This window comes from Stegostoma tigrinum, chromosome 1 (genome assembly GCF_030684315.1).
Source record: "Stegostoma tigrinum isolate sSteTig4 chromosome 1, sSteTig4.hap1, whole genome shotgun sequence".
Taxonomy (NCBI): domain Eukaryota; kingdom Metazoa; phylum Chordata; class Chondrichthyes; order Orectolobiformes; family Stegostomatidae; genus Stegostoma; species Stegostoma tigrinum.
In genome coordinates this window covers 180,855,156-180,881,888 of record NC_081354.1, presented here as the reverse complement: position 1 = coordinate 180,881,888, position 26,733 = coordinate 180,855,156, and the positions used below count along the sequence as shown (strand labels likewise).

At 46.4% G+C, this 26,733-nt stretch overlaps 1 protein-coding gene across 3 annotated transcripts in view; it reads right to left on the bottom strand.

The window, feature by feature from the left end:
- Nucleotides 1-26,733, bottom strand: part of LOC125454992 (dedicator of cytokinesis protein 2-like) — a 1,138,509-nt gene that overhangs the window by 206,060 nt on the left and 905,716 nt on the right. For all 3 annotated transcript variants that reach the window (XM_059650434.1, XM_059650430.1, XM_059650433.1), the window contains one exon: nt 7,786-7,934. In XM_059650434.1, coding sequence (XP_059506417.1) covers nt 7,786-7,934 — 149 coding nt within the window. The remainder of the gene's footprint in view (nt 1-7,785; nt 7,935-26,733) is intronic.

The window sequence follows — 26,733 nt, the reverse complement described above, 5'->3', positions numbered from 1 at the left end:
TAAAATGGTCAATAACTGAACTGATCTCACAAGACATAATAGAATTAGATTAACATTACAGCTACAATTGATCCAGTACTGGAGCGAGCTCTGATGCATTTCGCATTTCTCAGCTTGCACGTTTATTCATAATGGCAAGGGACTCTGTGTCATGAATAATACTAGATCTCACTGTGTCTTTTAAATGGTCTTATTGTGCTTCAGAGGATCAGTTAGAGTTTACATTGCTGAAAATGAGTAGAGCTTGCAGGTGTCTTCATTACTTGTACATTGTTTGCCTTGGATCATGTTCAATATTTGCATTTAATGTGTAAATATTCAGTGTGAGGGCAAGTTTTACCTGTATTAGTCAAAGACCACACAGCTATATTTGGAAACTTTGCTCAAAGTGGGAATTCAGACCATGGGATGTTGCAAAAAGCATCCCATAAATACCTATAAATCAAGGGGTATTATGATGAGGTGTGCAAGATGATGAGAGGCATAGATAGAGTGGATATCCACAGACTGTTTCCCAGGGCAGAAATGACTATTACTAGGGGGTATAATTTTAAGGTGATGGGAGGAAGGTATAGGGGAGATGTCAGAGATAGGTTCTTTACACAGAGAGTGGTGGGTATGTGGAATGCACTGCCGGCAGTGGTGGTAGCAGAGTCAGATACATAAGAGATATTGAAGCGACTCTTGGATAGGCACATGGAGGATAGTAAAATGTAGGGTGCGCAGGGTAGTTTGACCTTAGCACAGGGTAACAGGTTGGCACAACATCGTGGGCTGAAGGGCCTGTACTGTGCTGTACTGTTCTATGCTCTGTGTTCAAAGGTGGTAAGATTATAAGCACTGGCAGCATTCGCGAGAGTGGGCCTGGCGAAGCTGGCGAGGAATAAAGATGGCGCGAGCCAGGAGAGCGGCAAGGCCGGTTACATGTTGAAGGAGGAGGGGGTCTGGAGGCGGCGGCTGCAACTGCAGGGCATGGCGAATGCGGCTCCATTCCGGCCTGAGGTCTCCCGGCGAGCGAGGAGCGGGTACCACGTCTAATCAGAGATATCAAGAACTGCCAAGGCTGGAGTCTGAGGTACCAAGGTGTAGAGCTGGATGAACACAGCAGGCCTGGCAGCATTAGAGGGGCAGGAAAGCTGATGTTCTGGGTCGGGACACTTCTTCAGAAATGGGGGAGAGGGAAGGGAGCTCAGAAATAAATAGAGAGGTGGGGTGGGGCTGGGGAAGGTGGGTGCAATGGTGATAGGAGAGTGCAGGCTTAATCTCATGTATATGGTCACAGAAATTTGAGGGTGCATACATGAGGATCAATGGTCGGCACAACATTGTGGGCTGAAGGGCCTGTTCTGTGCTGTGCTGTACTGTTCTATGTTCTATGTTCATAGGTTGAGCCGACGGTCCAGGTCCATGGTTAGGCCTGGGTGCCTGATGGTGGTGTGTTAGGTCCCAGTGCAGGACGCTGTGGCACCAGCAGCGGCTACATTAGCGAGGTTGGCCCAGCCTGAGCTTACGGCAGTGTTGGTGGAGGAAAGATGGCACTGGAGAGTGGCAGCTCTTTATCTCAGTGGCAAGGACGTGACGAAGAGTGGTTACAGCATTGTCATTGGTTTAGCAGCATAGGGTCAATGTATCAGGGTGGAGGAACACAGCTCCAGGCCCATGGCTGAACTAGAACTGGGCACAGTCTCAAAGGCCATGTAACTTTGTTGAGAATAAGACTTTCAGCTGAACTTTATTGCATTTTTTTCTGGCTTTTTGTTCTGTGTTTTGGTTTATTTTCTGTGTTTTAAGATTGCGCTGAAGAGTGGTAACACTTCACAACATTTTCCACTGTATTGTAATAAATACACATGAGAATAAATAAGTCATATCAAAGCACAAGCAGCCAGTAAGAAATGCCAATCTTTCTCTTTTCCGACAAGTTCTTTAGGAACAAATCGAGAAACATCAGAACAGCAAGAGGCTTTTCAGCCCCTTGTGCCTGATCTGCCGTTCAATTAATTATCATGGCTAATCTGTATCTTAATTCCAGTTTTCTGTCTTTCTTTCATACCACTTAATACCCTGGCCTTAATATAATTGACTAATCTCAGTGTGGCATTTGCAATTGGCCCCCAGCGTCAAAACCTTTTGATGGGAGAAAGTTCCAGACTACAACTATCTTTTCCGTGCATCACTTCTGAATGGCCTGTTTTAATGTTAACACTGCGTCTGTTTTCTCTGCACTTTCACGCCATGGGGATTTCCTCAAGAATTTCCAAAGAAAAGCTCTTAGAGGGCTTTATTCACTTTATTCTTAGAGGGCGTCCAAAATTGGTCAGGGATAAACAGAACATTGGTTAGACCACTTTTGGAATACTGCATTCAACTCTCATCTCCCTGCTACAGAAAAAAGATGTTGTAAAACTTGAAAGGGTGCAAAAAAGATTTACAAGGACGCTACCCTGTCTGGAGGGTTTGAGCTACTTTGGGAGAGGCGGAATAGGTGAGGCTATTTCCCTGGAGTGTCAGAAGCTGAGGGATGACCTTATAAAGGTTTATAAAATCATGAGGAGCATGGATAGGGTGAATAGCTGAGATCATTTTCCCAAATTGGGGGAGTCCAAAACTAGAGGCCAGAGGTTTAAGGTGAGAGGCAAAAGATTTAAAAGGGACCTAATGGGCAATTCTTTCGTGCAGAGGGTGGTGCATGTATGGAGTGCGTTGCCAGAGGAAGTGGTAGAGGCTGGTACAATTACAACATTTAAAAGGCATCTGGATGGGTATATGAATAGAAAGTGTTTAGAGGAATATGAGCCAAATGCTGACAAATGGGGCTAGATTAATTTTGGATATTTGGTCTGCATGGATGAATTGGACCGAAGGTCTGTTCCGTGTTGTATGACTCTAATAACTTAGAAAGCTGGAAATACAAAAAATTCCCTGGAAAAACTCAGCAGGTCTGTAGCATCTATCATTTCTGAAGTGAAAAAAGGCTACTCAACCCGAAACATTAACTCTGATTTCTCTCCACAGATGCTGCCAGACTTGCTGAGCTTTTCCAGCAAGTTCTGTTTTTGTTTTGTTTAAAAAAATTGCACTGTTTCTCATGCTGTGAGGTGACCAGATTGTCTGGTGAACTTTCCTTCCAGACAGGACTATGGGATATTTTCCATTTGTTCTAACTGAAGATAAAGAAATAACGGCAACACAGAGAGAAAATCCCACAGAGAACAAAACGTTAGCTACAAAATACCAAAATACCTTTAGGGAACCCAATCTCTTCAAGGCTCACAACACTCTGTGGCAGGTTTAGACTTAGATTATTCTTGCTGGAAGCCGCTAATACAAGAGGATCTCTTCAAAAAGTGACTTATTTCACAGTATAGTAGAAACTGCAGGTGCTGGAGAACCTGAGATAACAAGGTGTAGAGCTGGAGGAACACAGCAGGCCAAGCAGCATCAGAGGAGCAGGAAAGCTGACTTTTCGGGTCTGGACCGTTTTTCAGAAATGGGGAGGAGGAAGGGAGCTGGGAAATAAATAGAGAGAGGAGGGGTGGGAATGGGTAAAGTAGATGGGATGGTGATAGGTAAGGGCAGGCAGGCAGCGGTGGGGATTGGTCAATGGAATGGGTGAGAGAGGAGATGGACAAGTTGTGTCAGGTGAAGGAGGCGGGGATGAGAGTGGGGGTTGGACATGGGATAAGGCCAAAGGTAGGGAGATTTTATAGGGTTATAGAGAAATGTCATTAATGAAGATTGAAATACCATCAGATGCTCAGTTGTCACCATGCAGGCACACCTGTATATTTGCAATCCCCACAATGCCTCAGAATGAAGTCCACTGACAGGGAGAAAGTCGTGTCCACACCTCCGGAGGTCACGTTCGTTCTAAAACAGTGATAAAAGCTCGTGTCCTCAAAGCACAAGTGAACCACTGAAGCCCGACACAAAATGTCACTTTTCTGGGAGAAGTCACAGAGACTGAGAATCAATTGCAAAGGGTTGACACTGGCATCAACGGACATCATGCTAACTTTAGATTAGACACAGGAGCAGGAGTCAGCGCTCTGTCTGATGGACTTCACAAACTGCAAAATATTAGCTTGCATCTACCAAACTGCAAGACGTAGAAGGAATCAGCCACCAGATCAAAGACCAGTTCTGACCTTATAACACAAAGGCAATGAAACTTCAGAAGCAGTGAATGTTGTTCACGAACAATCATGTTGATGGACAATATATTAATCACTATGAGGGTTTTCAAAGTCATGGCAAATAGCTCTGAGGAGGAAAGACAGCTTTAAAAAGTGTAAATGTACTCTGATCCAGTTGTGCACCTCAGTCTTAAATTTCAAAGCACATACCTTATCCCACCTGGGTATGATGCAAATATTCTTCCAAAGGTACATTTTACTTCACTTAGCAGTCAGTGTGTTGTCTCACTACCAATATTGTGACTCATTGGGACAGAACACAGAGTAGTTTCACAGAATATCCACTGGGAAAAGATGTTGAGAGGAGCAATCAGAAAGTAATGGCATGAATGACAGGATTTTCCTGCTCCTAAGATGCTGCTTGGCCTGCTGTGTTCATCCAGCTCCACACTTTGTTATCTCGCATTCTCCAGCATCTGCCGTTCCCATTATCTCTGATACAAAAGGGACATTTAGTTGCCCAAGTCAATCCTCCCCATACTCGAGCCTGTCTGACCACATTACATTGAGCTGAGTTGATTGATTTTTGGCCTTTTCTTCCAGTCTAGTTTGAAGTAAACATGTTGATGAGCAGTTCTGTTCTGCCGCATTATTTTTTGCCAACCCAGTGTTTGCGGGGAGTAGTTTCTGTTCATTATTGCTGGAATCCCTGAACAAGATTTATTGACTGTCGTGCTGTAGGGAAATGCTTCATGTAGTGCAACCTGGGATGATATATAACTGTGTCACGTTGAGAATTGTAATAAAGATAAAGAGAATTACAAAACCACAACAGAAAGGGACACATATGTACTTTCTAGCATCAAAGCCCTATCTCTAGTGCTCTCTTATGTTTATTCATTCATAGGATGTGAATGAACGTTATTGCCTGTGTATAATTGCCCTTGAGCTAAAAGCATTTTGCTCAGCTACTTCAGAGGGCAGCTAAGAGTCAATCACATTCACGTAGGTCTGGAGTCACATTTAGAACTGATTTCTTAACCTTACAGCCATTTATGAATCAGATGGTCCGTAAATGTTTTTACATCAATTGCTACACAGTCACCGTTGCACTAATTTTTAATTCCAGGTTTTGCTGACCTCAAATTTCACAGACTGACATGGTGGGATTTTTTTTCCCAGGACTTTGAACTGAATTAACTTCATTATCACGTGTACTCAAATGAGTACAGTCAGAAGTCTACAATTCGCCACTTACGGTGTCATCTTACGTACAAGGTACCTTGGTACAGATTTTTCAGTACAAATTCTTCGGGGGAAAAAAATAGAAAAATGAACAAATTTTAAAAAAGTTCAGAACTACAGTCCTTCAAACCCAGTCCATTACTAACATTTAGCCTCCTTGGGTTCTGATTATTATTCCAGTACCTCTCTACCACTGCCTCCCTTCCCTTGTTTGATGGGATTCTTTCCTAATAGATCAATCCATGCGAGGCAAGTTTCATACCGTGATGATAAACTTCTCACAAACTCTCTATCGGATGCCAACTTCCGTTTTGTCTCCAGTACTTCCTCTTTTCACTGTCAACATTCCTTTTGCAATTTTCGGCATTTTTGTCTTTTGGATAATCAATTTATGACAATTCTATGACAACTGATGCTAAGGCCGACTTGAATGGCCCTTTGGTGAGGCTGCCTTAAAATGACACAAATTCAGTCTGGATCCTGGGACATCTATCAGGCTGTAAGCTCAGTCACTTGCCAAGGCAAATTAATGCACCAGCAAGTAAACAATATCATGGTAATACTTTGTAAACAAACACAGAAAGAACCTGCTTCGTAGAGCCAACTTCAGTGCCTTAGGATTTCCCGACGTCTTCCCTGAAATTCAGTGCTTCCTGATGTGTCACCACTGTTGTAACGCCCTGGGAGTGAATTTGCTCACTGCAAACTCCAACCAACAGCAATGAGATAAATTAATAACCTTATCCTGCCTCCTTGACCTGTCCGTCCTCCCCGGACAGACCTATCCCCTCCCTACCTCCCCACCTATACTCTCCTCTCCACCTATCTTCTCCTCTGTCCATCTTTGGTCCACCTCTCACTCTCCCCATTTATTTCAGAACCCTCCCCCCATCCTCCTCTCTGGTGAAGGGTCTAGGCCCGAAACGTCAGCTTTTGTGCCCCAGAGATGCTGCTTGGCCTGCTGAGTTCATCCAGCTTCACGCTTTGTTATCTTGGATTCTCCAGCATCTGCACTTCCCATTATCTTGGTACCTTCGATAGTATTGCCTGAGGTATCAGCTCTGATTATGTGGTGCAACCTCTGGAATGCAACTATAGACCCAATGCCTTTCTCACTCTGGTGTATGATTGTTATCCATGTCCATGACTAACTGGTGGCAGCTACTGAATAAGTTTCCCTTCCTTTGTGCTTTTATTGGCTTTCAGTGTCGCTGAAATTTGTTGTGCATCCTTAAATTTTCTTGAAATGAGTGATTTCCTAAGGCCATTTCTACCATATTGTCCTGGGCCTGGAGTCACAAGTAGATCAGACCAGGATCCCTTCCCTAAAACACATAAGTGAAGTCGATGTTGTTTGCCAGCATATGATAATAAATACTAAACCAGTTACTATTGCTACCTGTCAATTCCCAGATTTGTAAGCTGATTGGAAGTTACATTAACTGCTGTGGTGGGATTTGAACTAAGGTTTCCAGTTAATTCCTGGGTCCCTTGGTTACCAGTCCTGTGGCCTTTGGCATTGTTCCACCATTTCTACATGGCATGACTGACCATTGACTTGAGAGAGGGGTGCAGAATGATCAGAGTTATAGATGAGTGGACAGCCAGAGACTTTTTCCTCAGGTGGAGGTAGCTATTACGAGGGGGCATAGTTTTAACGTGAGTGGAGGTAGATACAGGAGAGACATCAGAGGTAGGTTCTTTTTTCAGAGAGTGGTAGGGACATGGAATGCATGGCCGGAGAGGGTGGTGGAGTCGGCCTCGTTAGGGGCATTTAAGCAGCTATTAGATAGACATATGGATGATGGTAAAAGGTAGGGGTGGAGGTTATATAGGCATTAGGATTAGGATAAAAGTTCACCATAACATCATGGGTCGAAGGGCCTGAGCTATGTTGTACTGTTCTATGTTCTATGGGACTCTCCAACTCTTATTGCCTGCCACAGGCATATTGCAAGTGGTTGTAGCTTGATCATTAACGTGTTTGGCTCAGATACAGGGACACTATCCACAGTGCCACCAAAACTCCCCACTTCTACTATAGATGTGTAAAACCTGAGTAAGTAGAAAGAACTGCAAGTGAGTAGGAAATGGGGAAGCAAATGTAATGGCATGTGTCAGGCCATTGCCTTCCCAACGTAATCATAGATCCATACAACACAGAAAGAGGCCATTAGGCCAATTCTGTCTGCTTTAACTCTTTGAAATAGTTATCTAGTTTATCCTATAACCCAGCACATCTTTCAATTTCAAGTATTTATCCAATTTCTAATGAATGATGTTGCTCTCAGATGTTGCATTCAAAGTCACCAGAACACAAGCAAAATTCCTTCTGCTTTCTTCCACTGCCAGTTATTTCTCTCAACACCACACTCAGTGAAATTGCACATCAGGACTCACTCACCGTTCTGAAATTCCCCTTATACTGGAACTCGCACTGCATCATGTCGAAGAAAATGGGGATTGTAGACTTGCGGAGTTCTACCTCGGGGACAAGTGTCATCTCCAGGATTGGGCCCACCATTCCTGGAATAAAGCGGATCTTGTGCTGGCCTGCGGAGAGAAGGTCAAAGGTCAGAGGTCGGGGATGATCCTCCTGTGGCTGCATTTGACACTTTCCGTTTGCATAGTTTAATACCATAATGTTTTAAAAGGAATGTTTTCAGAACTGAGAGGTGCAACTATCAATAATGACCAAAAGTGGTTTTTGTTACACACTATGGAGACCAAGCTAAAAAGATTCTTGGAAGGTCGAAAGTTTTTTCAGTATGGTAAATTTTCTGAAGATTTTTCTATTCTAGAGGAATCCAAAATGAGGAGTCTTTCGTGCAAATTAATCCAATCCAGGAGAAACTTCCTTACTGACAATGATGAGACTGTGAACAACCTCACCACATGAAGTGGTTGAAGAGACCAGCATTAAAGTAATGGGAAGCCACATAAATCCATGACGGAGAAAGGGATAGAGGGTCATACTTATCAGGTTAGATGAAGCAAGTACAGAGGGGGTCATGTGAAGTATCAACATTGGGATGGACTGAATGATCCAAGGTAATAGGTATGCGATGTTACTCATAGAGTTGTCGAGTCATACAGCATGGAAACAGACTGAACCAGTCCATGCCGAGCATAATCCCAAATTATTAACATACCACTGTAATTTGCTTGCCAACTCAGAATATTAAGATGCATTATGACACCCATGGATGTGACAAGGACTGGAATAAGCACTAAACCAGACTGAAAGGAAAACCTTTAAAGTACATGGAGACAGATTTGCGGTAAAGATCTAAAAACTATTATCAAATAAAAAGAAATAGCTCTTTTGTATTCATACAGCATCCTACATGGCTGTTGGAACGACTGCACAGTCTATTGCTTTTGAAATCTACTTGTTCATGTTACTTGATCAAATAAGTGAAAGGTAGTGAGATCTCTATCTGGAGTGAAATGGAAACAGTTTGTTTCTGATTCTTCAAATTTACCAGTTAATCACTTGGATTCTGCTCAGAGACAAAGGGGAGGAAGTAATTACAGGATCTGACGTCCCAGGTTGTTGGGTCTTCTGAACTCGAACCACCAAATTTTACACTCACAGGATCTCGCTACATGGAACAGCAGCTGATGAGTTACTGGATAGTTGCACTCACTCATGTTTCATCAGGAACCACAGCTGAGCCCCTACTGAAAATAAGTGAGGTGAATGCGCCAAGTGGCAGCCACTAAGGGATCAATGTTCACCAGAACTTTGAAAGCTCGCTTTCAAAACTGAAAATGAACAGGGCGTCCCAGTCTGACAATGTAACACAGCATCGCCATGTCAGTCTGCAGTGTGGCCCTGAAAGCAACCAATCCACAAGCGTTTAATGTACTGGCAAGCATCCTTCACTGCATCAATCTATTCTCACATACACAAGTGTGTTGTTACTGGCTGTTCCAGTGAAACCTGAAGCACTGGGCCAAGTCTTTCAAACAGCACTGGCAGACTGTAATACAGAACCATCTCTCTCCAAGGGAACACAGGACTTCGGAGCAGGATGTGGACATTTGGGCCTTTTTTCAATTATTCATATGGAACACATGCATTCCCCATTCGTTTTCTGAGCATTTCATCTTTTGAGCTCAGTACTGGATGCTAGTAATTCTTTGCATTGTGCAATGAAGATCTTCTCCAAAGCTAAAATAATACTTTGTTCTGCCAACGTAAAGACACCTTCAGAACAGTGTTGGGTGAGGTACTATAATAATGATTGGGCTCAGTTGTATATTTCTCAAGTATTCACCAGTGCAAGTTAAAATCACCATAGCCCTGCCAGACCACTGAGCTACGCTTCTCATCAGAGAGAGCCAACTGGTGGCTGTTTAACCTGAGGGTAACTTTGCCTCAGGTGAGGGGAGAGGTTGAAAAGGAAAGTCCTTCATGGTAACATCAGCCAGAGCAGAAAGTGAACCCATCACATTGGCATCACTCACCAGCTACCCAGCCAATGAGCTAACTGAGTTCACCAGTCCAGGATGGGTATCACTGTGCTGTACGTGCTAATCAGTTATTTATCAGAATCCTGATATGCTGATCACAGAATCCTTACAGTGTGGAAACAGGGCATTAGGCCCAACAAGTCCACACCCTCTGATGAGGAGCCCACTCAGACACACCTCCCGACACTATATTTCCCATGGCTAATGCACCTAACCCACACATCCCTTGACACTATGGTGCAATTGAGCATGGTCAACCCAGTTAATTTGGATATCTTTGGACTGTGGGATGGAACCAGAGTCCCGGAAGAAACCCATGCAGACACAAGGAGAATGGGCATACTCCACACAGACAGTCATTCTGAACAACTTACATCAAGTTTTAATAGAATTAAGTTATTCCATTTTTGCTTTCTTTTGTTTGTATTGAAGTCCCCCATGATTAGTGCAGTCAGGCTTTTCTTGTATGCCTTTTCTATCGACTGATTTATTTTCTTCCCCATTTCCTGACTACTGTTCGGAGGCCTGTTCACAACTCCCATCAGGGTTTTAATTCACTCAGAGTTAGCAACAACTGCCAATATTTCACTAAATACTGGAGTCAAAGATAACACAGTGTGTGGAGCTGGAGGAACACAGCAGGCCAGGCAGCATCAGAGGAGCAGGAAAGTTGATGTTTCAGGTCAGGACCCTTCTTCAGAAAAATATTTCATAGCCTCTCCTGAACCCACCCCCCCCAAACTTTTAATTGCTTCCCTAACTTTATTCCTTGCAAACGAACTTGCACCCCCGACTCCCCCAGAGATTACCACCTTTTTGGTTCTGCTAATTTAGCCCCTCACTGCTCATATCCTTTGGAAGAACCTGCTTCCTTCCTGATTCATCACCGAGAAATAGAGCCACCTCTTCACTTCTGCACCTTCATTGCAAATCCAGGCACATGTGTTTGAATCTAAAATGTAAATCTCAGGACATCTCAGTAGAGGTAGTGGCCAGGAAGCACCTCAGTGTCTCCTATTGGAGAGTCAGCAAGAGATGCAGCAAAGTGTAAATGATCTAGAATCATAGAATCCCTATAGTGAGGAAACAGGCCCTTTGGCCCAACAAGTCCACACCAATCCTCAGGACATCTCACCCAGACCTATCCCCCTATAATTTTCCTAATCTACACGCCCCTGAACACTACAGGCAATTCAGCATGGCCAATCCACCTAGCCTGCACATCTTTGGAATGTGGGAGGAAACCCATGCATCGAGCATAGAACATAGAACACAGAAAAGAACAGCACAGTACAGGCCCTTCAGCCCATGATGTTGTGCCATGGAATATTCCTAATCCAAAAATAAAATAACCTAACCTACATTCCCCTCAATTCACTGCTGTCCATGTGCATGTCCAGCAGTCGCTTAAATGTCACTAATGACTCCGCTTCCATGACTACCACTGGCAAACTATTCCATGCGCTCACAACTCTCTGGGTGAAGAACCTCCCTCTGACATCTCCTCTATACCTTCCTCCTAACACCTTAAAACTATGACCCCTCATGGCAGTCAATCCAGCCCTGGGGAAAAGTCTCTGGCTATCGGCTCTATCAATGTCTCTCATTACCTTGTACACCTTGATCAGGTCACCTCTCTTCCTCCTTCTCTCCAGAGAGAAAAGTCCAAGCTCAGTCAACCTCTCCTCATAAGACTAGCCCTCCAGTCCAGGCAGCATCCTGGTAAACCTCTTTTGCACCCTCTCCAAAGTCTCCACATCTTTCCTATAATAGGGTGACCAGAACTGGACACAATATTCCAAGTGTGGTCTCAACAGGGTTTTGTAGAGCTGCAGCATAACCTCGCGGCTCTTAAACTCGATCCTCCTGTTAATGAAAGCCAAAACACCATATGCTTTCTTAACAACCTTATCCACCTGGGTGGCAACTTTGAGGGAGCTATGCACTTAAACACCAAGATCCCACTGTTCCTCCACACTGCCGAGAATCTTGCCTTTAATCCTATATTCAGCATTTAAGTTCGACCTTTCAAAATGCATCACTTCGCATTTATCCAGGTTGAACTCCATCTGCCATTTCTCAGCCCAGCTCTGCATTCTGTCAATGTCTCGCTGAAGCCTGCAATAGTCCTCGATACTATCAAAGGCACCTCCAACCTTTGTGTCATCAGCAAACATACTAACCCACCCCTCAACCTCCTCATCCAAGTCATTTATAAAAACTACAAAGAGCAGAGGCCCAAGAGGCCCCTGCGGGACACCACTCAGCATTGACCTCCAGGCAGAATACTTACCATCTACAACCACTCTCTGCCTCCTGTCAGCCAACCAATTCTGAATCCAGACAGCCAAATCATCCTGTATCCCATACCTCCTGACTTTATGAATGAGCCTGCCATGGTGAACCTTATCAAATGCCTTGCTGAAGTCCATGTACACCACATCCACTGCTCGACCCTCGTCAACCTGTCTCGTGACTTCCTCAAAGAACTCAATAAGATTTGCAAGGCATGACCAGCCCCTCACAAAGCCATGCTGACTCCCTTTAATCACGCTATGTTTTTCCAAATAGTCATAAATCCCCTCCCTCAGAATTCTTTCCAAAACCTTGCTGACCACAGACGTAAGACTGACTGGTCTGTACTTTCCAGGGATTTCCCTATTCCCTTTCTTGAAAAGAGGAACAACATTTGCCTCACTCCAATCTTCCGGTACGGCTCTCGTGGAGAGTGAGGAAGCAAAGATCTTCGCCAGACAGAGGGAGAACGTGCAAACTCCACACAGACTGAGGGTGGAACTGAGCCCGGGTTCCTGGCACTGTGAGGCAGCAGAGCTAACAACTGACTGGCAATTATTGTATCTTCCAACTGGTCAATGGAAAGGGATACGATTCGTTTCGTGAGAACACTGGATTGGAATACAGGACATAGAACATTAAGACAATATTTTATCTGGCTGCAGATTCAACCCCACTTTCTTGTCTGCACTCCCTTTTCTAATCCTTAACCGTCATAAGACTTAGGGGTCCAGACAGACTCTTCCGTATTTCTCTTCCTTTTGTTCTGAGATACTGTTACACACTTAAGGAGGTTCGTCTTCACTTTAAATAGCCTTTAAAAGGCTATTGGACAAACCACCCTGGTTGAAATGACATGGGCCGAATAGATGTCTTTGAAGAAATGAGAGCATTGCACAGTTCTCCTTTTTGTGGATATTTTCTAATCAGCCTGGTCACAGATGTTATCGCCCATCTCTGAAGCAGGTGGCTATTGAACCTAGGCCTCCTGGCTCAGAAGTAGGGATACTACCACTGCGCCCAGCTCCAGCTGCCGATCCAGTCTCTGGCACGATATTGAGTTCGGGTATTTTTTGTTTGGGATGATTAGCTCAGGGAATGGGGGTGGGGTTGGTTGATGTCTGAACTTTTACCTCCCCTCACTCATTAACCTTTATTAGTGGTCTGTGAAAGGCCACTCAGCAGACTGATCGGGAAAACCCATTCAGGGAAAGTGTGAAGGAGGTAACTGCAAGTGGGAGAGAAGTAAGTGCTGAGAAAGATACCCAGGTGGGGTCTGGAGGGTGTCAGAAGTTGGTTTGAGTGCTATGCCACTCCTTGCCTGGTACCCTGAGGCCACTCTTGGACTGCTAACCTGGCCCCTGGTGATCTGAGGGTCTCTTAATTCAACTGAAAAGTTCGAGTCAGCCTACAATCATAATCCAGAGACAGGCCCTTCAGCCCAAACTGGTCCATGCCGACCAAAATGTCCATCCACACTAAGCCCATTTCCCTGCACTTGGTGCATATCCTTCTAAACCTTTCCTATCCGTATATTTGTCCAATAGCCTTTTAAATGTTGCTAATGTACTCCTCTCAACCACTTCTGTTGGCAGCTCATTCCATGTGCGTCCACACCTCTGTGTAAAAAACTTGCCCCTCAACTTCCTATGTATTGTTTCCCCTCTTACCTTAAACTGATGCCCTCTAGTTCTCGATTCCCCAACACTGGGAAAAAGACTGAGTGCACTCGCCCTATCTATGCCTCTCATGATCTTATACACACCCCTATCAGTCTCCTATGTTCTAAAGAAAAAAACTCCTGGCTTGTCCAACCTCTCCCTATAGCTCAGTACCTTGAGTCCTGGCATCATCCCTGTAAATTTCTTTTGCACTCTTTGCAGTTTAATAACATCCTTTCCATAGCAAGGCGACCAAAACTGAACACAATACTCCAAGTCCGCTCTCACCAACGTTCTGTACAACTGCACGATAGCTTCCCAACTTCTATACTCAGTGCCCTGACCAATGAAGGCCAGTGTGCCAAAAGCCTTCTTCACTGCTCTGTCTTCCTGTGACTCCACTTTCAGAGAACTGTGCACCTGAACCCCAAGGTTCCTCTGTTCCACTACACTCCTGAAGGCCCTAACATTCACCAAGAAACTCCAACCTGGATTTGACTTTCCAGAATGAAATACCTCACACTTATCTACATTAAACTCTATTTGCCATTTCTGAGCACACTTTCCCAGCTGAACAAAATCCTGCGGCAATTTCTGACAACCTCCTTCGCTGTCCACAATACCACCTAAAACCAGAAGACCATAAGACATAGGAGTGGAAGTAAGGCCATTCAGCCCATCGAGTCCACTCCGCCATTCAAATCATGGGTGATCAGCACCTCAACTCCACTTCCTTGTACTCTCCCCGTAGCTCTTGATTCCTTGTGAGATCAAGAATTCATCGATCTCTGCCTTGAAGGCACTTAACGCCCCGGCCTCCACTGCGCTCCTTGGCAATGAATTTCACAAGCCCACCACTCTCTGGCTGCAGAAATGTCTCCTCATTTCCATTTTAAATTTACTCCCTCTAATTCTAAAGCTGTGCCCATAGGTCCTAGTCTCCCCGGCTAACGGAAACAACTTCCCAGCGTCTACCCTTTCTAAGCCATACATTATCTTGTAAGTTTCTATTAGATCTCCCCTCAACCTTCTAAACTCTAATGAGTACAATCCCAGGATCCTTAGCTGTTCATCGTACGTTAAACCTACCATTCCAGGGATTATCCGTGTGAATCTCCGCTGGACACGCTGCAGGGCTAGTATGTCTGTCCTGAGGTGTGGGGCCCAAAATTGGACACAGTATTCTAAATGGGGCCTAACTAGAGCTTTATAAAGTCTCAGAAGCGCATCGCTGCTTTTATATTCCAACCCTCTTGAGATAAACGACATTACATTCGCTTTCTTAATCACGGACTCTACCTGCAAGTTAACCTTTAGAGAATCCTGGACCAACACTCCCAGATCCCTTTGTACTTCTGCTTTACAAATTTTCTCACCGTTTAGAAAATAGTCCATGCCTGTATTCTTTTTTCCAAAGTGCATTTGCTCACGTTGAATTTCATCAGCGATTTCCTGGATCACTCTCCTAAACTGTCCAAATCTTTCTGCAGCCTGTCCACCTTTCATCGTATCATCGGCAAACTTCACCAGAATGCGCCCAGTCCCTTCATCCAGATCATTAATATATAAAGTGAACAGCTGTGGCCCCAACACTGAACCCTGCAGGACACCACTCGTCACTGGTTGCCATTCCAAAAAAGAGCCTTTTATCCCAACTATCTGCCTTCTGTCAGACAGCCAATCCTCAATCCAAGCCAGTAGCTCACCTTGAACACCAAGGGCCCTCACCTTGCTCAGCAGCCTTCCGTGAGGCACCTTATCAAAGGCCTTTTGGAAGTCTAGATAGATATCATCCACTGGGTTTCCCTGGTCTAACATACTTGTTACCTCTTCAAAGAATTCTAACAGGTTTTTCAGGCACAGCCTCCCCTAACTAAATCCATGCTGATATCCATCCACCCATTTCAGTGTCATCCACAAACTCACTAATTATGACTTGTACATTCTCATCCAAATCATTGATGTAGATAACAAACAGCAATGGGCCCAGCACTGAGCCCTGACGCACACCACTAGTCACAGGTCTTCAGTCCAACAAGCATCCTTCTTGTATTACCCTCTGCTTCCTACGATCAAGCGAATTGTGTACCAATTTGCCAGCTCTCTCTGGATTCCATGTGATTCAACCTTCCAGAGCAGCCTACCATATGGAAACTGATCTAAGGCCTTGCTGAAATCCACATAAACTATGTCTACTGCCCTGCCCTCATCAACCTTCCTGGTCACTTCCTCAAAGAACTCTAATAAACTTGTGAGGCATGATCTCCGACACATGAAGCCATGCTGACTATTCCTAATCAAACCCGATCTTTCCAAATGCATCAGAAATAATGGGAGCTGTAGATGCTGGAGAACAAAGTGTGAAGCTGGATGAACACAGCAGGCTAAGCAGCATCTCAGGAGCACAAAAGCTGACGTTTCGGGTCTAGACCCTTCATCAGAGAGGGGGATGGGGAGAGGGTTCTGGCATAATTAGGGAGAGCGGGGGAGGTGGACCGAAGATGGATAGAGGAGAAGATAGGTGGAGAGGAGAGTATAGGTGGGGAGGTGGGGAGGGGATAGGTCAGTCCAGGGAAGACAGGTCAAGGAGGCGGGATGAGGTTAGTAGGTAGGAAATGGAGGTGCGGCTTGAGGTGGGAGGAAGGGATGGGTGAGAGGAAGAACAGGTTAGGGAGGCGGGGACAGGCTGGGCTGGTTTTGGGATGCAGCGGGGGAAGGGGAGATTTTGAAGCTGGTGAAGTACACGTTGATACCATTGGGCTGCAGGGTTCCCAAGCAGAATATGAGTTGCTGTTCCTGCAACCTTCGGGTGGCATCATTGTGGAACTGCAGGAGGCCCATGATGGACATGTCATCTAAAGAATGGGAGGGGGAGTGGAAATGGTTCGCGACTGGGAGGTGCAGTTGTTTATTGTGAACTGAGCGGAGGTGTTCTTCAAAGTGGTCCCCAAGCCTCCGCTTGGTTTCCCCAATGTAGAGGAGGCCACACCGGGTACAGTGGATGCAGTATACCACATTTGCAGATGTGCAGGTGAACATCTGCTTAATATGGAAAGTCATCTTGGGGCCTGGGATAGGGGTGAGGGAGGAGGTGTGGGGGCAAGTGTAGCATTTCCTGCGGTTGCAGGGGAAGGTGCTGGGTGTGGTGGGCTTGGAGGGGAGTGTGGAGTGCACAAGGGAGTCACGGAGAGAGGGTGGGGATTGTAGGGGTGGTATGTAATCCGACCCCACCACCCAAGCCATTTTACCACCCCCACCCTTGTCTGCCTTCCGGAGAGACCACTCTCTCTGTGACTCAGATGTTCACCTGCACATCTGCCAATGTAGAATACTGTATCCACTGCATCTGGTGTGGCTTCCTCTACATTGGGGAAACCAAGTGGAGGCTTGGGAACTGCTTTGCAGAACACCTCCGCTTGGTTCGCAGTAAACAACTGCTCCTCCCAGTCGTGAACCATTTTAACTCCTGCTCACATTCCTCAGACCACATGTCCATCATGGGCCTCCTGCAGTGCCACAATGATGCCACCCGAAGGGTGCAGGAACAGCAACTCATATTCCGCTTGGGAACCCTGCACCCCAATGGTATCAATGTGGACTTCGCAAGCTTCAAAATCTCCCCTTCCCCCACTGCATCCCAAAACCAGCCCAGCTCGTCTCCTCCCCCCACTGCATCCCAAAACCAGCCCAGCATGTCCCCGCCTCCCTAACCTGTTCTCCCTCTCACCTATCCCTTCCTCCCACCTCAAGCCGCACCTCCACTTCCTACCTACTAACCTCATCCCGCCTCCTTGACCTGTCCGTCTTTCCTGGACTGACCTATCCCCTCCCTACCTCCCCACCTATACTCTCCTCTCCACCTATCTTCTTTCGTCTCCATCTTCAGTCCGCCTCCCCCTCTCTCCCTATTTATTCCAGAACCCTCTCCCCATCCCCTCTCTGATGAAGGGTCTAGGCCCGAAACATCAGCTTTTGTGCTCTTGAGATGCTGCTTGGCCTGCTGTTTTCATCCAGCTCCACACTTTGTTATCTTCCGAAATGCATGTATATCTTATCCCTCAGAACCTTCTCAAGTAACTTACTTACCACAGATGTTAAGCTTAATGGTCGATAATTCCCATGTTTTACTTTGCAGCCCTTCTTGAATAAGGACACAACATTTGCTGCCCTCCTGTCTTCTGGGGCCTCACCCATGGCTAATGATGATGCAAATATATCAGCCACCACACCTGAAATTTCCTCCCTAGACTCTTGCGGGGTTCTTGGACATATCTGGTCAGGATATTTATCCACCTTTGTACATTCTAATACATCCAATAACTCCTGTACTAAGATATAGACTGATCCCAAAGGTACCACCAATAACTTCCCCAGGTTCCCAAGTCTTTGTGACTTTGTCCACAGTAAACACAGAAGAGTAGTTTCATCATGGACCTTGTCCATCTCTTGCAGTTCCACACACACATGATCACTTTGGTCCTTCTGGCGTCCTATTCTCTCTCTAGGTATTCTTTTTCCTTTAATATACTTTAAGAATCTGTTTGGATTTGCCCTGATCTTCTCAGGCAAAGCTACCTCGTGCCGCCATTTCGCCCTCCTGACTTCCTTCTTCAGTAAATTCCTGTGTCCCCTACATACCTCCATCAATTCCCTTGATCCCAGCTGCCTGCTCCTGAGCCAAGCCTCCTCCTTTTTTTTCTGGTCAAAGCCTCAATATCTGTTGTTATCCAGTGTTCCCTACTCCTGCCAACCTTGCCCTTCACCCTCACAGGGACATATAGACCTTTAACTCTCGTTGTCAGACTTTTAAAGGGCTCCCATTTGCCAGAGGTCCTTTTGCCTGAAAACAAACTGCTCCAATCAACCCCTGCAAGCTCCTGTCTAATTTCATCAGAATTCACTTTGCCCCAATTTAGAACGTAAGTAGACTTCATGGTTAGCTCAATGTGCTCGCAGGCAGGTTGCCTTGCTAACACCTATTTCACAGCCTGGGAGCACGATGGTTGATACAAAGGAAAGTACCATCAAACTGGTATTTAATTTTTACATCTACCTATCTTCATTCTTTTCATCCTTTCTTACGGTGAAATTTCTGAAGGAGAATTTACAACTGGCGCTGCTCCTATATATCTGCTGCCCTTGAGCTTTGAGATGGGAGTGGTTGTAGGTTTGGGAGATGCTGTCAAAGGTGCATGGAGAGATAATGTAATGCATCTTGGAGACGGTGTATACTGTGTATCAGAGATGGAGGGAGCGTAATCAGCCAATATTTCCCTGTATGTGTCGTGTGAACTGCTCATGCTAAATATCTGGATAGCCAGTTTGCATCATCAACAATATAACGGATTTCATGACACCTGATTCTCAAGCCGTCAGCCTTGAGTTCATGTAAGGGTTCAGGATTATGATAGGGAGTGCAGACAAGAAAGTGGGGTCGAACTGCAACCAGATGAAATATTGCCTCGTTAAATAATTGAAAAAAGGCTCAAGAGGCCACAATCTACTCCTAAATCCTATGTTCCTATAGAGAGAGATGGTTTTGTATTAAGCATAATGCTGGACCATATGAATAAGAAGAACATTTTGTAAAAGATAATTTTAGCCTGGCTCCCAGCGGCCTGTATTGATACTAACCAAGGAAACAGCATCTATGTATGATCCACTGGCATGTTAAAAGTATGTTTACACTGAGAGACCAAAACTCACCTTCCTCACTTAAGAAACTTTAAAATAATTTGTTAATAGTTCATATAGCATTGCAGCAATGTGTTCAATTAATGATAAAGCAATTCGAAAATCACTCGTTCACTTCAAAATGAGTTGGTCATAAATTACCTTCACTTGCTACTGAATAACAGTAAATTAAATCCATTGATAGCTGTAGTGAAAGCCACAGGATTTAACAACCTCGAGCTAATTGAAAACAGCCACTGTGCTGTCTGGTAATTGAGACAAATTGTCTTGGGCCTACTAGCTGGTGAATACCTGATTAAGCCTGAAAAATTTTTAAATGGCAACATCGTAGTCATCTCGTGTTCCAAGGATTTACAGAGGTTGAGTTAATGGTTAAAAGATAGGTTAGAATGCAAAGGCCATTCTTCATCACATCACAAGCTCAATTTAATTACATGTTCTAGAAGTGAGTTCTGAGTCGTCCCCTAATTGGTCAGCATTGTATTTATTGGCATTAACGTGCAGTTCTTATATGGCGACAGGTATGTGATGCTTCGAGTGTTTAAAAAGGTGTGGTTAAGACGAATATGTAAGATCAACTTGGAAGGACCGAGGATATTCGGTGGCACGGTGGCTCAGTGGATAGAACTGCTGCCTTACAGTTCCAGGAACCCACGCTTGGTTCCACCCTCGGGCGACTGTCTGAGTGCAGTCTGCATGTTCGCCCCATGTCTGTGTGGGTTTCCTCGAGGTGCTCTGATTTCCTCCCACAGTTCAAAGATGCGCAGGCTGGGTGGATTGGCCATACTAACTTGTCTGTGGTGTGCAAGGATGTGTAGATTATGTGGGTTATAGAGAGGTGGGTCGGGGTGGCGTGCTCTGAAGGTTGGTATGGACTTGTTGGGTCATAAGGCCTGTTTCCACACTGTCGGGATTCTACGATCTATGCTCAAATAGTCAACCTCCAAGTTCCTTAATTCTATACACTTGGTCTGTCACACATTAAGACTAAAAGCAAGAGTTCCAAATGTGCTAAGCTGGGTTTATGTGTTATTAGTGTGGGCTAGAAAACAGGAGAGTGATAGAGTGAGAGATAATGGGAACTGCAGATGCTGGAGATTCCAAGATAATAAAATGTTAGGCAGGATGAACACAGCAGGCCAAGCAGCATCTCAGGAGCACAAAAGCTGACGTTTCGGGCCTAGACCCTTCATCAGAGAGGGGGATGGGGGGAGGGAACTGGAATAAATAGGGAGAGAGGGGGAGGCGGACCGAAGATGGAGAGTAAAGAAGATAGGTGGAGAGGGTGTAGGTGGGGAGGTAGGGAGGGGATAGGTCAGTCCAGGGAAGACGGACAGGTCAAGGAGGTGGGATGAGGTTAGTAGGTAGCTGGGGGTGCGGCTTGGGGTGGGAGGAAGGGATGGGTGAGAGGAAGAACCGGTTAGGGAGGCAGAGACAGGTTGGACTGGTTTTGGGATGCAGTGGGTGGGGGGGAAGAGCTGGGCTGGTTGTGTGGTGCAGTGGGGGGAGGGGATGAACTGGGCTGGTTTAGGGATGCAGTGGGGGAAGGGGAGATTTTGAAACTGGTGAAGTCCACATTGATACCATATGGCTGCAGGGTTCCCAGGCGGAATATGAGTTGCTGTTCCTGCAACCTTCGGGTGGCATCATTGTGGCAGTGCAGGAGGCCCATGATGGACATGTCATCAAGAGAATGGGAGGGGGAGTGGAAATAGTTTGCGACTGGGAGGTGCAGTTGTTTGTTGCGAACTGAGCGGAGGTGTTCTGCAAAGCGGTCCCCAAGCCTCCGCTTGGTTTCCCCAATGTAGAGAAAGCCGCACCGGGTACAGTGGATGCAGTATACCACATTGGCAGATGTGCAGGTGAACCTCTGCTTAATGTGGAATGTCATCTTGGGGCCTGGGATGGGGGTGAGGGAGGAGGTGTGGGGACAAGTGTAGCATTTCCTGCGGTTGCAGGGGAAGGTGCCGGGTGTGGTGGGGTTGGAGGGCAGTGTGGAGCGAACAAGGGAGTCACGGAGAGAGTGGTCTCTCCGGAAAGCAGACAGGGGAGGGGATGGAAAAATGCCTTGGGTGGTGGGGTCGGATTGTAAATGGCGGAAGTGTCGGAGGATAATGCGTTGTATCCGGAGGTTGGTAGGGTGGTGTGTGAGAACGAGGGGGATCCTCTTTGGGCGGTTGTGGCGGGGGCAGGGTGTGAGGGATGTGTCGCGGGAAATGCGGGAGACGCGGTCAAGGGCGTTCTCAATCACCGTGGGGGGAAAGTTGCGGTCCTTAAAGAACTTGGACATCTGGGATGTGCGGGAGTGGAATGTCTTATCGTGGGAGCAGATGCGGCGGAGGCGGAGGAATTGGGAATAGGGGATGGAATTTTTGCAGGAGGGTGGGTGGGAGGAGGTGTATTCTAGGTAGCTGTGGGAGTCGGTGGGCTTGAAATGGACATCAGTTACAAGCTGGTTGCCTGAGATGGAGACTGAGAGGTCCAGGAAGGTGAGGGATGTGCTGGAGAAGGCCCAGGTGAACTGAAGGTTGGGGTGGAAGGTGTTGGTGAAGTGGATGAACTGTTCGAGCTCCTCTGGGGAGCAAGAGGCGGCGCCGATACAGTCATCAATGTACCGGAGGAAGAGGTGGGGTTTGGGGCCTGTGTAGGTGCGGAAGAGGGGCTGTTCCACGTAACCTACAAAGAGGCAGGCATAGCTGGGGCCCATGCGGGTGCCCATGGCCACCCCCTTAGTCTGTAGGAAGTGGGAGGAGTCAAAAGAGAAGTTGTTGAGTGTGAGGACGAGTTCCGCTGGGCGGATGAGAGTGTCGGTGGAGGGGGCCTGGTCGGGCCTGCGGGACAGGAAGAAGCGGAGGGCCTTGAGGCCATCTCCATGCGGAATGCAGGTATACAGGGACTGGACGTCCATGGTGAATATGAGGTGTTGGGGGCCAGGGAATTGGAAGTCCTGGAGGAGGTGGAGGGCGTGGGTGGTGTCACGGACATAGGTGGGGAGTTCCTGGGCCAAAGGGGAGAAAATGGAGTCCAGATAGGTGGAGATGAGTTCGGTGGGGCAGGAGCAGGCTGAGACGATGGGTCGACCAGGGCAGGCAGGTTTGTGGATTTTGGGAAGGAGATAGAAACGGGCCGTGCGGGGTTGGGGAACAATGAGGTTGGAGGCTGTGGGTGGGAGGTCCCCTGAGGTGATGAGGTCGTGAATGGTGTTGGAGATGATGGTTTGGTGCTCGGGGGGTGGGATCATGATCGAGGGGGTGGTAGGAGGTGGTGTCGGAGAGTTGGCGTCTGGCCTCGGCGATGTAGAGGTCAGTACGCCATACTACCACTGCGCCACCCTTGTCTGCGGGTTTGATGGTGAGGTTGGGGTTGGAGCGGAGGAAGCGGAGGGCTGCCCGTTCTGCGGGGGAGAGGTTGGAGTGGGTGAGAGGGGTGGAGAGGTTGAGGCGGTTGATGTCTCGACGGCAGTTGGAGATGAAGAGGTCGAGGGAGGGTAGGAGGCCTGGGGGTGGTGTCCAGGAGGAGGACTTGTGTTGGAAGCGGGTGAAGGGGTCAGTGGAAGGAGGGTTGGGTTCCCGGTTGAAGAAGTAGGCATGCAGGCGAAGACGGCGGAAAAACTGCTCTATGTCCGACCGAACTCATATTCCGCCTGGGAACCCTGCAGCCATATGGTATCAATGTGGACTTCACCAGTTTCAAAATCTCCCCTTCCCCCACTGCATCCCTAAACCAGCCCAGTTCATCCCCTCCCCCCACTGCACCACACAACCAGCCCAGCTCTTCCCCCCCACCCACTGCATCCCAAAACCAGTCCAACCTGTCTCTGCCTCCCTAACCGGTTCTTCCTCTCACCCATCCCTTCCTCCCACCCCAAGCCGCACCCCCAGCTACCTACTAACCTCATCCCACCTCCTTGACCTGTCCGTCTTCCCTGGACTGACCTATCCCCTCCCTACCTCCCCACCTACACCCTCTCCACCTATCTTCTTTACTCTCCATCTTCGGTCCGCCTCCCCCTCTCTCCCTATTTATTCCAGTTCCCTCCCCCCATCCCCCTCTCTGATGAAGGGTCTAGGCCCGAAACGTCAGCTTTTGTGCTCCTGAGATGCTGCTTGGCCTGCTGTGTTCATTCAGCCTAACATTTTATTAACCGAGTGATAGAGTGAGATAGGAAACTGCATGTTTCAGGTTTCAACAAGCCCTACAACTTAATTTAACACCATTGCATGTGAAGTTGTCAGTTCTGAATTTCTGTATTGGGTAATGTTAAACGTGTCTCTATTAAGAGACAAATTTGCATTTGTACAGTCGTTCCACATTCTTAGAATACCTTAAGGTCTTGTACAGTTGAAGAAGTCATTGGACAGAATGTTTCCAGTCCACCTGGAGTTTTTCGAAGGGTGAATGAAGCAACATAATTGCTTGGGTGGCAAGAATGCAGCTTGTCAATGGTGGGTTATACCTTTACTATTGATTCTCTGTACCTTTCAGACAGGTCATTTTGCGTTTATTGGTATTCTGTGGATATTCTTTAACATTTCAAACTGCTGGAATTCTGTTCACTGGTGCAAACTTGTGGAAAAACACAGGGAACATTTGTGTTCACAAACCTGACTATACAATGATAGAATCCCTATAGTGTGGAAAGAAGCCATTTGGCTCATTGAGTCTGCACCAATCTTCCGAAGAACATCCCACTCAGACCCAACCTGCCACTCTATCTCCATAACTCCACATTTACCATGGTTGTCCCCCTGCTCCCAAAGAGCTATCCAACTTGTCCCATTCTCCAGCCTTATTGCTGTAGCCCTGTAACCTCACCACTTTCAAATGCATATTCAGCTCCCTTTTGAAACCTCCTCTGGAATCCATCTCTACCATTCTCCCAGGCAATGCATTCCAAATCTGCTTCAACTCGTCTAGCCACTTTCAGAGAATTATGCAAGTGAACCCTGAGATCTCTCTGCTCCTGTGCTCCCCTCAAACAGCCTGCATTGTCTCTCTGTGTTTCTTCTGCTAAAATGCATTACCTCACATTTCTCTGTGTTGGAATCCACCTGCCACATGGCCACCATTTTGGTCAACTTGTCAATGTCCCTCTGAAATCACTCAGCATAATCCTCACAGTTCACTACTCTCCCTAACTTAGTATCATCTGCAAATTTAGAGATCCATCGCCAAATCATCCATGTAAGTCAGGAAAAGCAAGCATCCCAACATCGATCCCTGGGGAACACCACTTTCATCTCCAATCTGAGAAATGCCCACCTATGCCTTCCCTCCGTTTCCTGTCTCTTAGCCACCCTCCAATCTGTACTGCCAATACCCATCAATCCCAAACATTTCTAATTTGCTAACCAACCTGCCATGTAGACCCATATCAAATGGCTTCTGAAAATCCAAATATACAACACCCACAGCACCACCCTCAGCCACTGGCCAGGTTTTGGAGTAGATCTGTAGCTCGGGTTGTGGGTGTTGAGGTTGGCGGGCTCACCGAGCTGGTTTGTTGTTTTGCAGACATTTCGTTACCATGCTGGGTAACATCCTCAGTGCAGCCTCCAATGAAGCGTCGGTGTGTTTTCCCGCCTGCTTTTTAAACTCTGGGGTCCGTTGCGATGGATTGCCTTTCTTCTGGTTTTCCTTTGTAGTGGAGTGCATATGAGGTAGAGTTCTATGTGTTTATTAATGGCTTTCTTCAGAGTACCAGGCTTCTCAGAATTCCTGTGCCTATCTCTGCTTAGCATGTCCCAGGATTTTGATGTTGTCCCAGTCAAACTGATGGTTGTCCTTATCCACGTGGGTTGAGATGAGTGAGTATTGGTCCTGTCTTTTTGTAGCCACTTGGTGTTCATGTGTCTTTGTTGTTAGTTTCCTTCCTGTTTGTCCAATGTAGTGTTTCTCACAGTCTCTGCATGGGATCTTATAGATGACATTGGTTCTGTACATGAGGGGAGTGGGTCTTTCATTCAGGTGAGCAGTTGTCATAGGGTTGATGTGGGCTTGTGTGCCTCACTGATGTCCAGCAGTCATGGGAGTCTTGTGGTTAGTTCTGATGTGTTCCGGATGTAGGGTAGTATGATGAGTGTGTCATGGTGTGTAGTATCTTCCTGATGTTGTTTGTGTAGGCATCTTCTGACCCAGTTTTTTGGAATACCCATTATCCTTGAAAACCTGGAAGAAGTGTTCTTCTTCCTCTTGGAGTAGCTCTGTGCTGCTGCAGTGTGTTGTGGCCTGTTTCAATAGTGTTCACACGCAGCTTCGTTTGTGTTTGTTGGGATGGTTACTGTTGAAGTTCAGTACCTGGTTCGTGTGTGTGGCTTTTCTGTGTACTTTCGTTTAGAGTTCCCCATTTGTCTTGCGCTCTACCATGACATCCAGGAATGAGAGCTGTTTGTTCTTCTCCTTCTCTCTGGTGAATTTTATTCTGGTGAGGGTGTTGTTTGTAAGTTTGTGTATCTCCTTTAGTTTGGTCCATTTGATGATGACACAGGTGTCGTCCACGTAGCATATCCATAGTTTTGGTTGGATTAGCGGAAGGGCTGTCCTTTCTAGTTATTGCATCACTGCCTCTGCTATGAGTCCGAAGATAAGTGATCCTATGGGTGTCCCGCTGATTTGTTTGTATGATTAGCTGTTGAAAGTGAAGTGGGTGATGAGGCATAGGTCCAGAATTTTGAGCGTGTTGTCTGTGGAGACGGTTTCACTGGGATCTTGCTCTTGTTGCAGCATTACTCCATCTCCGCATGTCCCAAATGGCAGCCCGTGAGGAAATTTTGAGTTCACTGATGCTCTTAACAGGAAAGCTGCGTGATTTGCTCTGTTCACCATGGATCCAGAGGGCCAGGATGTCTGCGTCGTTATATTTGCTATGATAATTGGGTTCCAATTGGGACAAGAGGCCACTGACTGTCCTCACTACTCACCAGACAAGACTTCTATTTAAAATTAATTTACTGGATGAGGACGTTGCTGGCTAGGCCAGAATTTATTGCAATCTATAATAGGGATGTTTTAAGAGTAAACCACATTGCTGGAGTTACATGTAGGCCAGACTGGGTGAGGATGGCAGTTTCTTTCCAAAGGGCATTAGTGAACCAGATGGTTTTTTTCCCAACAATCAACAATGGATTCATGGTCATCATTAGACTCTTAATTCTAACCTGTCTGCTGTCTCTATTGAGACCATAAGAAATCAGAATAGGAGATGGATATTTGAGGATGGCACA